The 12,890-nt window shown below is 44.0% G+C and overlaps 1 protein-coding gene and 1 non-coding gene across 2 annotated transcripts in view; both read left to right on the top strand.

The window, feature by feature from the left end:
- mtch2 (mitochondrial carrier homolog 2) overlaps positions 1 to 12,890 on the top strand; it is a 33,352-nt gene that overhangs the window by 17,274 nt on the left and 3,188 nt on the right. The window contains exons 9-11 of the mRNA XM_043706299.2: positions 4,099 to 4,146; positions 4,745 to 4,812; positions 5,955 to 6,030. Of these exons, the coding sequence (XP_043562234.1) occupies positions 4,099 to 4,146; positions 4,745 to 4,812; positions 5,955 to 6,030 (192 nt within the window). The remainder of the gene's footprint in view (positions 1 to 4,098; positions 4,147 to 4,744; positions 4,813 to 5,954; positions 6,031 to 12,890) is intronic.
- On the top strand, positions 10,751 to 10,883 carry LOC122558151 (small Cajal body-specific RNA 14). The gene has a single exon (XR_006314052.1).

Raw genomic sequence — 12,890 nt, 5'->3', positions numbered from 1 at the left:
CGGTAACAGGGCATACTTGATGGGGTAAGGGGGTTATTTAGGGTGGAGACTATGATCCTACTGGGTGCGAAGAAAGTGCATGAAGCTCCTGAGCCAAATATATTAAAACCCCTTTAAAGTTTCCAGGTATTGTGGACAGGAGCATGTTAAAAACTGAGTCCTGCTCCTGGTCATTGGTTTTGCTGGTGCATTTCCTCACCATCTGAGGAGGGGGTGGTGGGCTTGGTGTGTTGCGATTCCTCGCTGGCCAATGTTTAGGAGGAAGTGCAAGGGAGGTGCTTATGGGCGGATGGTACAGTACCCCAGCAAGAGGTCATAGAGGGTGTATGGGTGCACTGAAGATGACATAATCCAGGGGGTTTGTTTGACTGGTGAACTGAGCCTCTGCTCTCCAGCTTCATGGTTAAACATTAGCAACTTCCCTCTCCACACAAACCCGTGGTCAATGAAACGTCCCACCTCATCCCAGTAATTGCGGCTGGTCAATAATGCACCCTTCTACTTACTGCAACTTCCACCTAGAAAATGATTTCACCCTATAATTGGTAGTTCTTTTTCTGAGAATCGAAGAAAAATCTTAATAATTACAAATTATGAAGAAGACCTGTGGATCCTTGGAAATCTCCGTTCTAAACAGTAAGTAATAGAAGCAGCTCTGCTTGACGCCCCTTGATTACTTAGAACCAACAGGGAGGGAGGGGAGAGTAGACAGTGGTGGCTGGCAGCTGGGAGAACCAAATTGTTTCGGCCCAGAGGAGGAGGTACAGGCCATCATGTCTGCAGTATCTCTCCAAACGAGCGATTAATTTTGTGCCATTCTCCTGTCTTATCCCTATAACCCAACATGGAACAGTACAGGCCCTTCGGCCCTCGATATTGTGCTGACTTGCGGAACCAATTTGAAGCCCATCTGACCTACACTATTCCATTCTTGTCCATGTGCATATTCAAAGGCCATTTAAATGCCCTTAAAGTTGGCAAGTCTACTACTGTTGCACGCAGTGCGTTCCACGTCCCTACTACTGAGTAAAGAAACTATGTCTGACATCTGTCCTATATATAACAGCCCACAATTTAAAGCAATGTCACCATCCGAGGTAAAATGCTCTCACTGTCCACCCTATCTAACACTGATTTATCTTACATGTTTCAATTAAGGCACCTCTCAACCTTCTCAACAGCTTCGAGTCCCTCAGCCATTCCTCGTGAGACCTTCTCTCATACCAGGCAACATCCTGGTAAATCTCCATGAACCCTTTCCAAAGCATCCACATTCTTTCTATAATACAGTGACCAGAACTGTACACAATATTCCAAGTGGGGCCGTACCAGAGTTTTGTACAGCTGCAGCATGACCTCGTGGATCCGAAACTCAATCCCTCTACCAATAAAAGCGAACGCATTGTATGCCTTCTTAACAAACCTATCAACCTGGGTGGCATCTTTCAGGGGTCTATGTACATGGACACCGAGATCTCTCTGCTTATCTACACTATCAAGAATCTTACCATTAGACCAGTACTCTGCATTCCTGTTACTCCTTCGAAAATGAGTCACCTCACACTTTTCAACATTAAACTCCATTTGCCACCTGTCAGGCCAGCTCTGCAGTTTATCTATGTCTCTCTGTAGCCTGCAACATCCTTTGTCACTACCCTCACCTTAGTGTCATCCGCAAATTTACCAACCTATCTTTCTCTGCCCTCATCCAGGTCATTTATATAAAAAATGACAAACACCAATGGACCCAAAACAGATCCTTGTGGTAAACCACTCCAGGGTGAATATTTTAAATCAGCCACCACCTTCTATCATCTTTCAGTTGGCCAATTTTTGATCCAAACTGCTAAATCATCCTCAATCCCATGCCTTTGTATTTCCTGCAATAGCCTATCGTGAGGAACCTTATTAAACGCCTTGCTGAAATCCATATACACCACATCAACCATTTTACCCTCAGCCACCTGTTTGGTCACCTTCTCAAAGAACTCAATAAGGTTTGTGAGGCACGACCTACCCTTCACAAAACCGTGTTGACTCTTCCTAATCAACTTCTTCCTCTCTAGATGATCATAAATCCGATCTCTTATAACCCTTTCCAACACTTTACCCACAACCGAAGTAAGCCTCACAGGTCTATAATTACCAAGGTTTCTCTACTCCCCTTCTTAGACAAGGGAACAACGTTCCCTATCCTCCAGGCTTCTGGCACTATTCCTGTAGACAATGACAGCATAAAGATCAAAGCTTGGCAAACTCCTTCCCAGATAATCCTAGAATAAATCCCATCCAGCTCAGGGGACTTATCTATTTTTGCACTTTCCAGAGTTGCTAACACCACCTCCTCGTGAACCTCAATCCCATCTAGTCTAGTAGTCTGTATTCTCCTCAACAACATTGTCTTTTTTCAGTGTGAATACTGATGAAAAGTATTCATTTAGTGCTTACCCTATCTCCTCTGACTCCACACAAAACCTCCAACTACTGTCCTTGATTGGCCCTAATCTTACAGTAGTCATTCTTTTATTCCTGACGTGCCTACAGAAAGCCTTAGGGTCAAGGAAAACCCTAGCAGCCAATGACTCCTCATGTCCCCTCCTGGCTCCTCTTAGCTCTCTAAGTCCTGGCTAACTTGTAACTCTTGAGTGCCCTAACTGAGCCATCACATCTCATCCTAACATAAGTCGTCTTCTTCCTCTTGACAAGAGATTCAACTTCTTTAGTAAACCACTGCTCCCTTGCTCAACCACTTCCTGCCTGCCTGACAGGTACACACTTATCAAGGACACGCAGTAGCTGTTCCTTAAATAAGCTCCACATTTCAATTGTGCCCATCCCCTGCAGTTTACTTCCCCATCCTATGCATCCTAAATCTTGCCTAATCGCATCGTAATTGCCCCCCCCCCACAATAACTCTTGCTCTGTGGTATATGCTTGTCCCTTTCCATCACTAAAGTAAAATAACCGAATTGTGGTCACTATCACCAAAGTGCTCACCTCCCTCGAAATCTAACACCTGGCCAGGTTCACTACCCAGTACCAAATCCAATGTGGCCTCGCATCTAGTTGATCTGTCTACATACTGTGTCAGGAGACCCTCATGCACACATTGGACAAAAGCTGACCCATCTAAAGTGTATGAATTATCGTATTCTCAGTCAATGTTTAGAAAGTTAAAGTTCCCCAAAACAACTCTTGCTCCTATCGAGGATCATCTTTGCTATCTTTTCCTCTACATCTCTGGAACAATTTGGAGCACTATAGAAAACTCCCAACAGTGTGACCTCTCCTGTTTCTAACCTCAGCCCACGCTATCTCAGTAGACGAGTCTTCAAATATCCTTTCTGCAATCATAATACTGTCCTTGACTAACAGTGCCACACCTCTCCCCTCTTTTACCATCTTCCCTGTTCTTACTGAAACATCTAAATCCCGGAACCTGCAACAACCATTCCAGTCCCTGCTGTACCCATGTCTCTGAAATGGCCACAACATCAAAATCCCAGGTACCAACCCATTGCTGCAAGTTCACCCACCTTATTCCAGATGCTCCTGTTGTTTAAGTAGACACACTTCAAGCTAACTTCTTGCTTGCTGGTGCCTTCTTGCGACCTGGAAACCTTATTTCTGGCCTCACTACCCCCAACCTTCTGTATACTCGGACTACAATTTGGGTTCCCACCACCCTGCTGAATTAGTTTAAACTACTTCTCTCCAGCTCCTTCAGTTGAACCTGCCTCCACTACACACTCAGACCCTGACCAGTTGCTATGCAGAAAAATTTTATCTCTTACTCCTTTTGCTATTTTAACCAATTACACTAAAGCTGTTCCCAAGGTTCTCAATTCTCTGATGGCAAGGAACAGTTTCTCCCTCTCCTTCTGTCCAGATCCCTCATAATTTTGAAACCATCAAGTCAAATATTGGCAACAGTCCCAACATCTGCAGTCTTCTGTGGAGAGCACTGAACAACCAGAGCTGGAATAGGAATGTTAGGCATTGATAACTGGTGCCCTGCATGCCTCCACTGGAGAGTCTGGGAGAATTACTGTTGAGCAGTGAGCTGTGTTGTTGAGTTTTCACCCTGATGTGTTCTAGGGCTCACAGATCGGGGAGCTGAGAAGTTACTCGCAGGCCGTGACTGGGGTGAGTGCCATTCCATCTGAGCCATTGTTTTATTCATTTACAGCAGCAATTGTACTTTTCACTCTAATGGTGGAATTCAACCGTGCAGCCTTCACTCGGGCTGAAACTAGCTCTTATCTTGAGCAACTTGTCCAGTGCATTAACCAGCCAACTCTGCTTGCAGAGAGAAACTAGTGTCAGGAACATCTTCTGTTGGTTTTTGTGCAATTAGGCAGGACATTGCTTGCCTTCTTTCCCACACCCCACCCACCACACAAGGCATGAGGGGCCAGCATCGAACAGACGCCTGAATTCTGGTAACACTTCAGCTCTCTTGTTGTGACACTGACCTTGGTGTGTCTGGAGGTTTACATAACCCAAAATCGCAACACGCACAAGCTGGAGATTCTGCAATGAACAAGGACTTAAATTTACATGTTTTCTCTTGACAATTTAAACCTGAAGGCCGAGAACGTAGTGTTCTGATCCTTGTCTAGTCGGCTCCACATGCAGTAAATCCCAAAGGTGTCTGGCCCCTGTTGCAGCTCCTGCTTTATGGAAGTGTTTGCTTTCGGAATGAGTACTCGGTCACTGTCTTGTCTCCTTGTTTCCTTCACAGTTCCTAGCCAGCATGCTGACGTACCCCTTCGTGCTCGTCTCCAACCTGATGGCAGTCAACAACTGTGGGTGAGTCTGGCATTCATTCATTCCCCAGGCTTTAGCGCAAAGTGAGGCTGGCCACCAGCAAACAAGACCCAAACCCTGTGCATGGTGTTGGCTGCAAACAGACTCAAACTGGCATTAATTTAGGTTAGATTAGATTAGATTACTTAGTGTGGAAACAGGCCCTTCGGCCCAACAAGTCCACACCGCCCCGCCAAAGCGCAACCCACCCATACCCCTACATTTACCCCTTACCTAACACTACGGACAATTTAGCATGGCCAATTCACCTGACCTGCACATCTTTGGACTGTGGGAGGAAACCGGAGCACCCGGAGGAAACCCACGCAGACACGGGGAGAACGTGCAAACTCCACACAGTCAGTCGCCTGAGGCGGGTATTGAACCCGGGTCTCTGGCGCTGTGAGGCAGCAGTGCTAACCACTGTGCCACCGTGCCACCCACAAATTTACTTGCGTTTGAATTGTTTGCTGATAGAAATCAAGAATGTTATTCCTGAGCCACAGACTTTTCTTATCGCCGCGGTCTATTATTTGCAACTATATCATCAGAACAGTACTGCACAGGGTTAGGTATAGACTAAAGCTACCTCTACACTTTTAAATTGGAAGTAAAGCTCCCTGAATACTGTCCCCATCAAACGCTCCCAGGCAAAATTTGGGATTAGATACAGAGTAGAGCTACTTCTACTCTGTGAAAATAAAGCTCTCTGGATGTTGTCCCCATCAAAGAGACCCAGGAAATGTACAGCACGGGTTAGATACAGAGTAAAGCTCCTGCCATTCAGTTCCATGACTGTCTTTCAGCACTGCTCTGGAGTACTGCTCCTATTTGGTTTGGAAAATATGTTTGCAAATCATCTAATGCCAGTGTTGAAAGCTCTAGTTTCTACCTAATGTAGTATTGTGTCCCACACAATGTCATCTGTGGCAGCTCAGCCATAGGTGACAGTTCCAGCAGTGGCCGATTGATATATGGAATAAGATTGAAAGTGAGAGCCGTCAGAATGTCAGTCGCAGAGCTGCAGCTGTAAGGAAACACAATCATTGTTTTGTTGCCGAGTGTCAGCATGTGGGTACGACCGGTGCTGAGCTGTCTCCACTTTTGGTTGCAGAATGACTGTCTATTGTGTCTCTCTTCCCCAGGCTAGCTGGTGGTCTCCCTCCTTATGCTGCAGCATACTCTTCATGGATTGACTGCTGGCGCCAGCTAAGCCGAGAGGTGAGTTGAAGTTCTGTTTGTGCTGCAAGCCATTTTGATCTGCTGGAACCAAATGCATTTGCTGTGCGCTCTGTGTAAAGTCTCCCTGGCTCACAAGGGGCTCAGGGAATGATTTCAATCCCTTATGTAAAGAGTGCAAAGCTGTGCACAGAGTTCTAAGTCTGCTCTCACTAATGCCTGTACTGTTGTAACAAGTGTTCCCTGCTTTAATACGCCACCATTTTTCAATAAATACCCACATTCCATTTGCCTTCCTAATATATCTCATGATATTTCAATACCCTGGCACAGTGCCTGCTGATGCTGTATGTTCTCGTGCCTCAGTCTGTCTGACTGCCAATTCATGCCAACGAGTCACAGTCATTCCCCCTTGAAGTCTTTCATCCCAACCCCAGATGTAATGAGTGGTTCCTCAACTTAAGCTGGAAAATTACAACTTTGATAAATTGACGCAGGAAAGTCTGGGCAAGGACTGCAATTACAGATCCTTCAGCTTCAAGATCTCGAACAGTTTGAGGCAAGTCAGGATTGGAAAAGTTTGAAATTGTGTGTTACCTGATTGAGCAAAAAGACCTTGGTGCTTATCTGTGACAATTGCACCTGAGTCCTGTCTAACAGATAAGGCCGGTCGGTTACAATTACAGGGAAAGGTGTGTGAGACGTATTCTGACTGTACACGCTGGTTCATTAGAAATGCTGCAGTGGGATGTAGGAGAATTGGGATCACAAGGACAGTGGATGGAAGCAGTTGATGAAATGTGTAGCCTGATGAGGAGAGGATAAGTGCTGAGAGACTCTGAGAATAAGCGTGACTGATTTGAAGACTATGTCCAGCTTCCTGATCAGTTTATAAATGTTTTCTCTATACTTGGACTACCAATTCCTTTCAAAGTTCTGAAAACTTCAATTAAATCACTGCTTAACTTTACTTCAGGGAGTAGAAGACTAGTTTATAGAACATAGAACAGTACAGCACAGAACAGGGCGTTTAGCCCACAATGTTGTGCCGACCACTGATCCTTATGTATGCACCCTCAAATTTCTGTGACCATATGTATGTCGAGGAGTCTCTTAAATGTCCCCAATGACCCTGCCTCCACAACTGCTGCTGGCAACGCATTCCATGCTCTCTCAACTCTGTGTAAAGAACCCGCCTCTGACATCCCCTCTATACTTTCCTCCAACCAGCTTAAAACTATGACCCCTCGTGTTAGTCATTTCTGCCCTGGGAAATAGACTCTGGCTATCGACTCTATCTGTGCCTCTCATTACCTTGTATACCTCAATTAGGTCCCCTCTTCTCCTCCTTTTCTCCAATGAAAAAAGTCCGAGCTCAGTCAACCTCCCCTTATAAGATAAGCCCTCCAGTCCAGGCAGCATCCTGGTAAACCTCCTCTGAACCCGCTCCAAAGCATCCACATATTTCTTATAATAGGGTGACCAGAACTGGACGCAGTATTCCAAGTGCAGTCTAACCAAAGTTTTATAGAGCTGCAACAAGATCTCACGACTCTTAAACTCAATACCCCTGTTAATGAAAGCCAAAACACCATATGCTTTCTTAACAACCCTGTCCACTTGGGTGGCCATTTTAAGGGATCTATGTACGTGCACCCCAAGATCCCTCTGTTCCTCCACACTGCCAAGAATCCTATCCTTAATCCTGTGCTCAGCTTTCAAATTCGACCTTCCAAAATGCATCACCTCACATTTATCCAGGTTGAACTCCATCTGCCACCTCTCAGCCCATCTGTGCATCCTGTCAATGTCCCGCTGCAGCCTACAACAGCCCTCAATACTATCAACGACACCTCCAACCTTTGTGTCATCTGCAAACTTGCTGACCCATCCTTCAATCCCCTCATCCAAGTCATTAATAAAAATTACAAACAATAGAGGCCCAAGGACAGAGCCCTATGGAACACCACTCACCACAGACTTCCAGGCAGAATATTTTCCTTCTACCACTCGCTGTCTTTTGTTGGCCAGCCAATTCTGTATCCAGACAGCTATGTTCCCCTGAATCCCATTCCTCCTGACCTTCTGAATGAGCCTACCATGGGGAACCTTCTCAAATGCCTTGCTAAAGTCCATATACACCACATCCACAGCTCATGGATGGATCAACTTTTCTTGTCACATCCTCAAAGAACTCGATAAGGTTTGTGAGGCATGACCTGCCCCCCTCAAAGCCGTGTTGACTGCATTTAATCAAGCCATGCTCTTCCAGATGGTCATAAATCCTATCCCTCAGAATCCTTTCTAACACTTTGCAGACGGCAGACGTGAGACTTATTTTCTAATCAACTTGTTCAGATGAGTCACGATGCATCTTTGGAGCACGTGGGACTTCAACCCAGGTCTTCTGGTCCAGAAGTTAGGGATACAATCACTATGTCATGATATTTCCTCATAATTCAACGTTTTTGGGTCCTGGCAGTAATCGCTTTCAAGGTTAACTTGCCGTTTCTCGGGTGTGCTGTGAGAATTAGACACAGGGCTCCAGGAGTGTTCAACTGTTGCTTTGAACAGCTTTACTGCTTTAGAAATGAAACATTCCATCAGCCTTTTTGATTACCTTAACATGAGACAGAACACTGAACCATCTCCACTTGCCTGCCTTATCTCTCTGTCCCTTGATTCTCCACTTCCCCAAACCGGTTATTTTTTGATCTCTGGCATACACAGTGATTTGAGTATTCGCTGCTGTCTAGGATAGAGAATTCCAAAGATTCGCAACTTTGAGTCGAACATATTTCTGCTTCTCTCAGTCCTAATCATTTATCCTGAGCCAATGACCCCTGGTTCAAGATTTTTCTGCCAGGGGAAACGTCATCCAGGAATATTTTCAATTTGATTACCTCTTGTTCTTCGAAACTCCAATGAATTTAGGCCCATTCTATTCGATCATGCTGTATGACCTAATTAAAAGAAAGACTTCGATGCTGATCTGTAGGAATTGTCCTGTTTAACAAAAATGAGTCTGGATACAATTACAGCCCTCCTCCCAGAATGGCCCACCCATTCCAGGAATCAATTTAATGAACATTTGTATCCTCTCCAAAGAACAGAACATCTTGCCCAAAACTGTACACAGTGCTGTGGTTCACGTGTTTTCACCAAAAGGCAGCAAGACTTCCATAATATTGCACACCAACCCGCTTACATTAAAAACTAACATATAAGATCACCAAGTTAAATAGTATTACAACATCCAAACTCCTTGGAATATTACATTTATTAGTGTCTCACCATTTTTCTAAAAAACACTTCTGCTTTTCAATTTCATCTTCAGTCATATATAACCCTACATTTCTCCACATTACATTTATCTGTCACCTACTTGCCCAATCACTGAATTAGACTATTTCCCTTTGCAGCCTTTTCACATCCTCCTCACAGCTTACTTTACATTTTATAGCCTGAGGCTGTACTGTCTGTTCCTGCTGGAGAAACTCTGCAGGTCTGGCAGCACCTATGGAGAGCTAATGTTTCAAGGCTGTTGTGACTCCTCTGGTCTCTTGCCGTCTAGCTAAACAGCTGCACTATTTTAAAAAAAAACAAATCCTAAGTAGATTTGCTGAATGCTTTTTCATTTCGTATACCTTTTGCCTAATCATTGTCACCTTTATTTCCCTAAATGCCATGTTAGCATGTGCTTAAGAGATTCTAGCATTTTTGCCACTACCGGTGTTTGGCTCACTGATGTGAGAAAAAAGTTGTCATGAGTAGTTCAGGTTTGGAATGCACAGTTTAGTAGTGTAATAGAGGCAGTTCAATTGCAACTTTGGAATGCGAGCACACAAACAAGGAGCAAGAGTAGGTCACTTGGCCCCTTGATCTGATGGCTGATCTGATTTTGACATTGACTCTACATTCCTGCATGACTTGATCGATTAAATTCAAACATGGTGTCGGATGCAGTGGAAAAAGGAAGGAGAATAGCACTCAGTCTGCATTCATTTGGAGACGCAGTGGGCTGAATGTCCTCCAGCACTATAACACAACGATTCTGTACACCATTCTTTTTATCTGACTGCATTTTATCTGTCTATTTTATATTAATGTGGATTCCTAACTTCTTCCCTGCATTTTCACCATTTTAACAAAAACTTGCTTAATTCAAGGATGAGAAAGAGAGTCAGATTCTTAAACCAGGCTGGAAAGTAGAGTTGACATGTTGAGATTAACCATGATTATATTGAACGATGTGGTAGACTCAAGAGACCATGTACAGAGGAACCTCGATTATCTGATGTTCAATTATCTGAAGATTGGATCATCTAGCAAGATCACAAGGTTCCAATGCTTAGTTTAAACGATGTAATCCGGCATTTGATTATCCGGAATTCAGTTAATCAAATGAAACGCTCTCCACCCGTGTCCTTCGTATAATTGAGGTTCCTCTGTAGTCCATTCCTCCTGTTTTGTACATTCTTGTACCTAAGATTTTAATAAATATAGTGATCCTGACTCTGGGATTTTGGTTAGGGAACAGAAAGTTGTCAGACAATAGCTTTCCTTCAATGCGATCAGCTTTGATTTCAAAAATTTATGACATGGAATCCTACTGCATAACATCTGAAAGTCCATATAAACTACATTCTCTGTCCATTATTTGAATTACTTTCTCATGTTTCAGTTGTTAGAAATAATCAACCTTTTACCAGGTAAGTTAATGTGTATGAGTTAGGCTGGTCTGTATCCCTCACACCATAATGTGGCAGTTCTATTATTGCTGCATCACCAAGTACATATGGTGTAGCTGGAACGTGCCACATATATTAAAAGACGGTTCTCACCGACGAGCCCTTTGGAGTTGCAAGGGTCTCTGTGCGATGGTTCCGAACATCTTTTTACTCCTTAAAGCAGTGTTGGCTCCAAGAGTGGGGAATGGTGGCATTTGTGAAACTGAAATAAGGTTTGACGTTTTTCTAAGCCTTTAAAGCTTTTAATTGGAGTTGACCCATTCAGCCCCATCTATCTGTTCCACTGTACATTTAAATGCTGTCTGATCTATGCTGTAACTCCAACTACCACCGTGCTTCCATAGTATTCAATATGAGGCTAGGATCTACTTCCCCTCTCACTCACTCAACTTCAATTTTAATTAATCACCAGCCTTAAAAACCTTTAAGGGGAGTATGTGTCAGATTTCCCCTTCCTGATTTAATCTCAATTAATTTATGATTTTTAAGATTACGGTCCCTTCCTCTGTGCTCCCCTGTGGGACTGCTTTGACAGTTAGTAGTTACACCATGGAATAAAATACTGAGTCGGAGGCCAGTGTCGCCATCTTTGCTTGGTCCTGGTAGCTGGTCTGAGGTGGGGTGGCAGTACAGATACTGCAAGTACATTTGTCCCGAGGTCAATGCCCAGCATTGATAGGACTGTCCTATTCTCAGTGGAGGACAGCAGAGAGGCTCCATTGTCCTCTTTAGGCTGTGATGATGCTGGTGTGCTGTGGTGGCCCTTATTCCTCCTCATTTTGGTGGGAGAGAAATCAGCCAGGGTTCCCACTCATAATCACTGGTCAACCCTTATGAAGGCCATGAATGTGCCTCCAAATGTCTAATGATCTGGTTCAGGTACAATGCCGAATTTCTCCCATGGCAGAATGTCCAATGAAGTTGTCTTTGGGAATTTGTGTTTTAAAGTACAAGCAAAATAAATTTTATATTTCAGTTCTGTTGGAGGTAGATTTTTCAGAATGTCAGAAGTTCATTTGGAACAGTGAGATAAACATCCTTTTTTTCAAGAGTGCATGGGATTAATTTAAATGTTTTCATCAAACACCCGTGGAGTTACTTGATGGCGTGTCTACAAATTTGAGCTTTTATGACCTGGAGAAACGGGTGCTCAAGGACCCCTAGAAGTATTCAGCAGAATTATCTCATCAGCAAAAGTGCATGTTAGTTTGAGAGTTTAATTTGTACATGTCTCCAGGTGGTGAGGGTTTGTAGAAGTCTTCTAGCTGTCTGAACTGAAAGGAATGGGCAGCATGGTGGCTCAGTTAGCACTGCTGCTTCTCAGCGCCAGGGACTCTGGTTTGATTCCACCCTGCTCACCGGTCTGTGTGGAGTACGCACGTTTTCCTCCTGTCTGTATGGGTTTCCTCCCATGGTCCAAAGATGTGCAGGTTATGTGGATTGGCCATGCTAAATTGTTCATAGTGTCCGGGGTGTACAGGCTAGGTGGATTAGCCATAGGAAATGCAGGGTTATGGGGATAGGGTAACAGGGTGATCTGGGTGGGATGCTGTTTAGAGGGTCAGTGTTGACTCATTGGACCAATGGCCTGCTTCCACACTCGAAGGATTCTATGATTTATGAAATCTGGAACCTCCAAACTAGAAGGAGGTCCTTTGATCATCAAAGAAGTCAGTTGAGGAAGAAATCTTTACTTTAAGACAGGAGTAATCCATAGTGAGATTGAGTGTCTGCAAAGCATATTGCTCGGAAAACAGTTGAATCCATCTTGCCCTTTGTGTTAAGATCTTCCAAAATTGTCACATTTATAGTTTGTTTTACTATATTACGTGAGATGAATCTGTGTTCTTGGGCTAGAGTGCACAGAATAAAGGGGCACCGATTTAAGACTGAGATGAGGAATTTCTTCTGAGAGCTGTTTCCTTGGTACTCCTTGATACAGAGCTATGGGGCAGAGTCCTTGTGCATATTGAAGGCTGAGATAGATCTTGATCAGTGGGGGAAATCAAGAGTTATGAGGAGGAAAAGGCAGGAAAGTGGAATATGATACATGTTAGATAAGCCATGATCCTACTGAATGGCAAAGCAGGCTCAAGGAACTGAATGACCTACTCCTGTTGCTATTTCTTAGTCTTTTGTAAATGTAAATTG

This window comes from Chiloscyllium plagiosum, unplaced genomic scaffold (genome assembly GCF_037043375.1).
Source record: "Chiloscyllium plagiosum isolate Xiang-an unplaced genomic scaffold, Cpla_swu_hap1 HiC_scaffold_18, whole genome shotgun sequence".
Lineage (NCBI taxonomy): Eukaryota > Metazoa > Chordata > Chondrichthyes > Orectolobiformes > Hemiscylliidae > Chiloscyllium > Chiloscyllium plagiosum.
The sequence above is the reverse complement of the archived record's forward strand: the minus strand, read 5'-3'. Positions and strand labels throughout refer to the sequence as shown.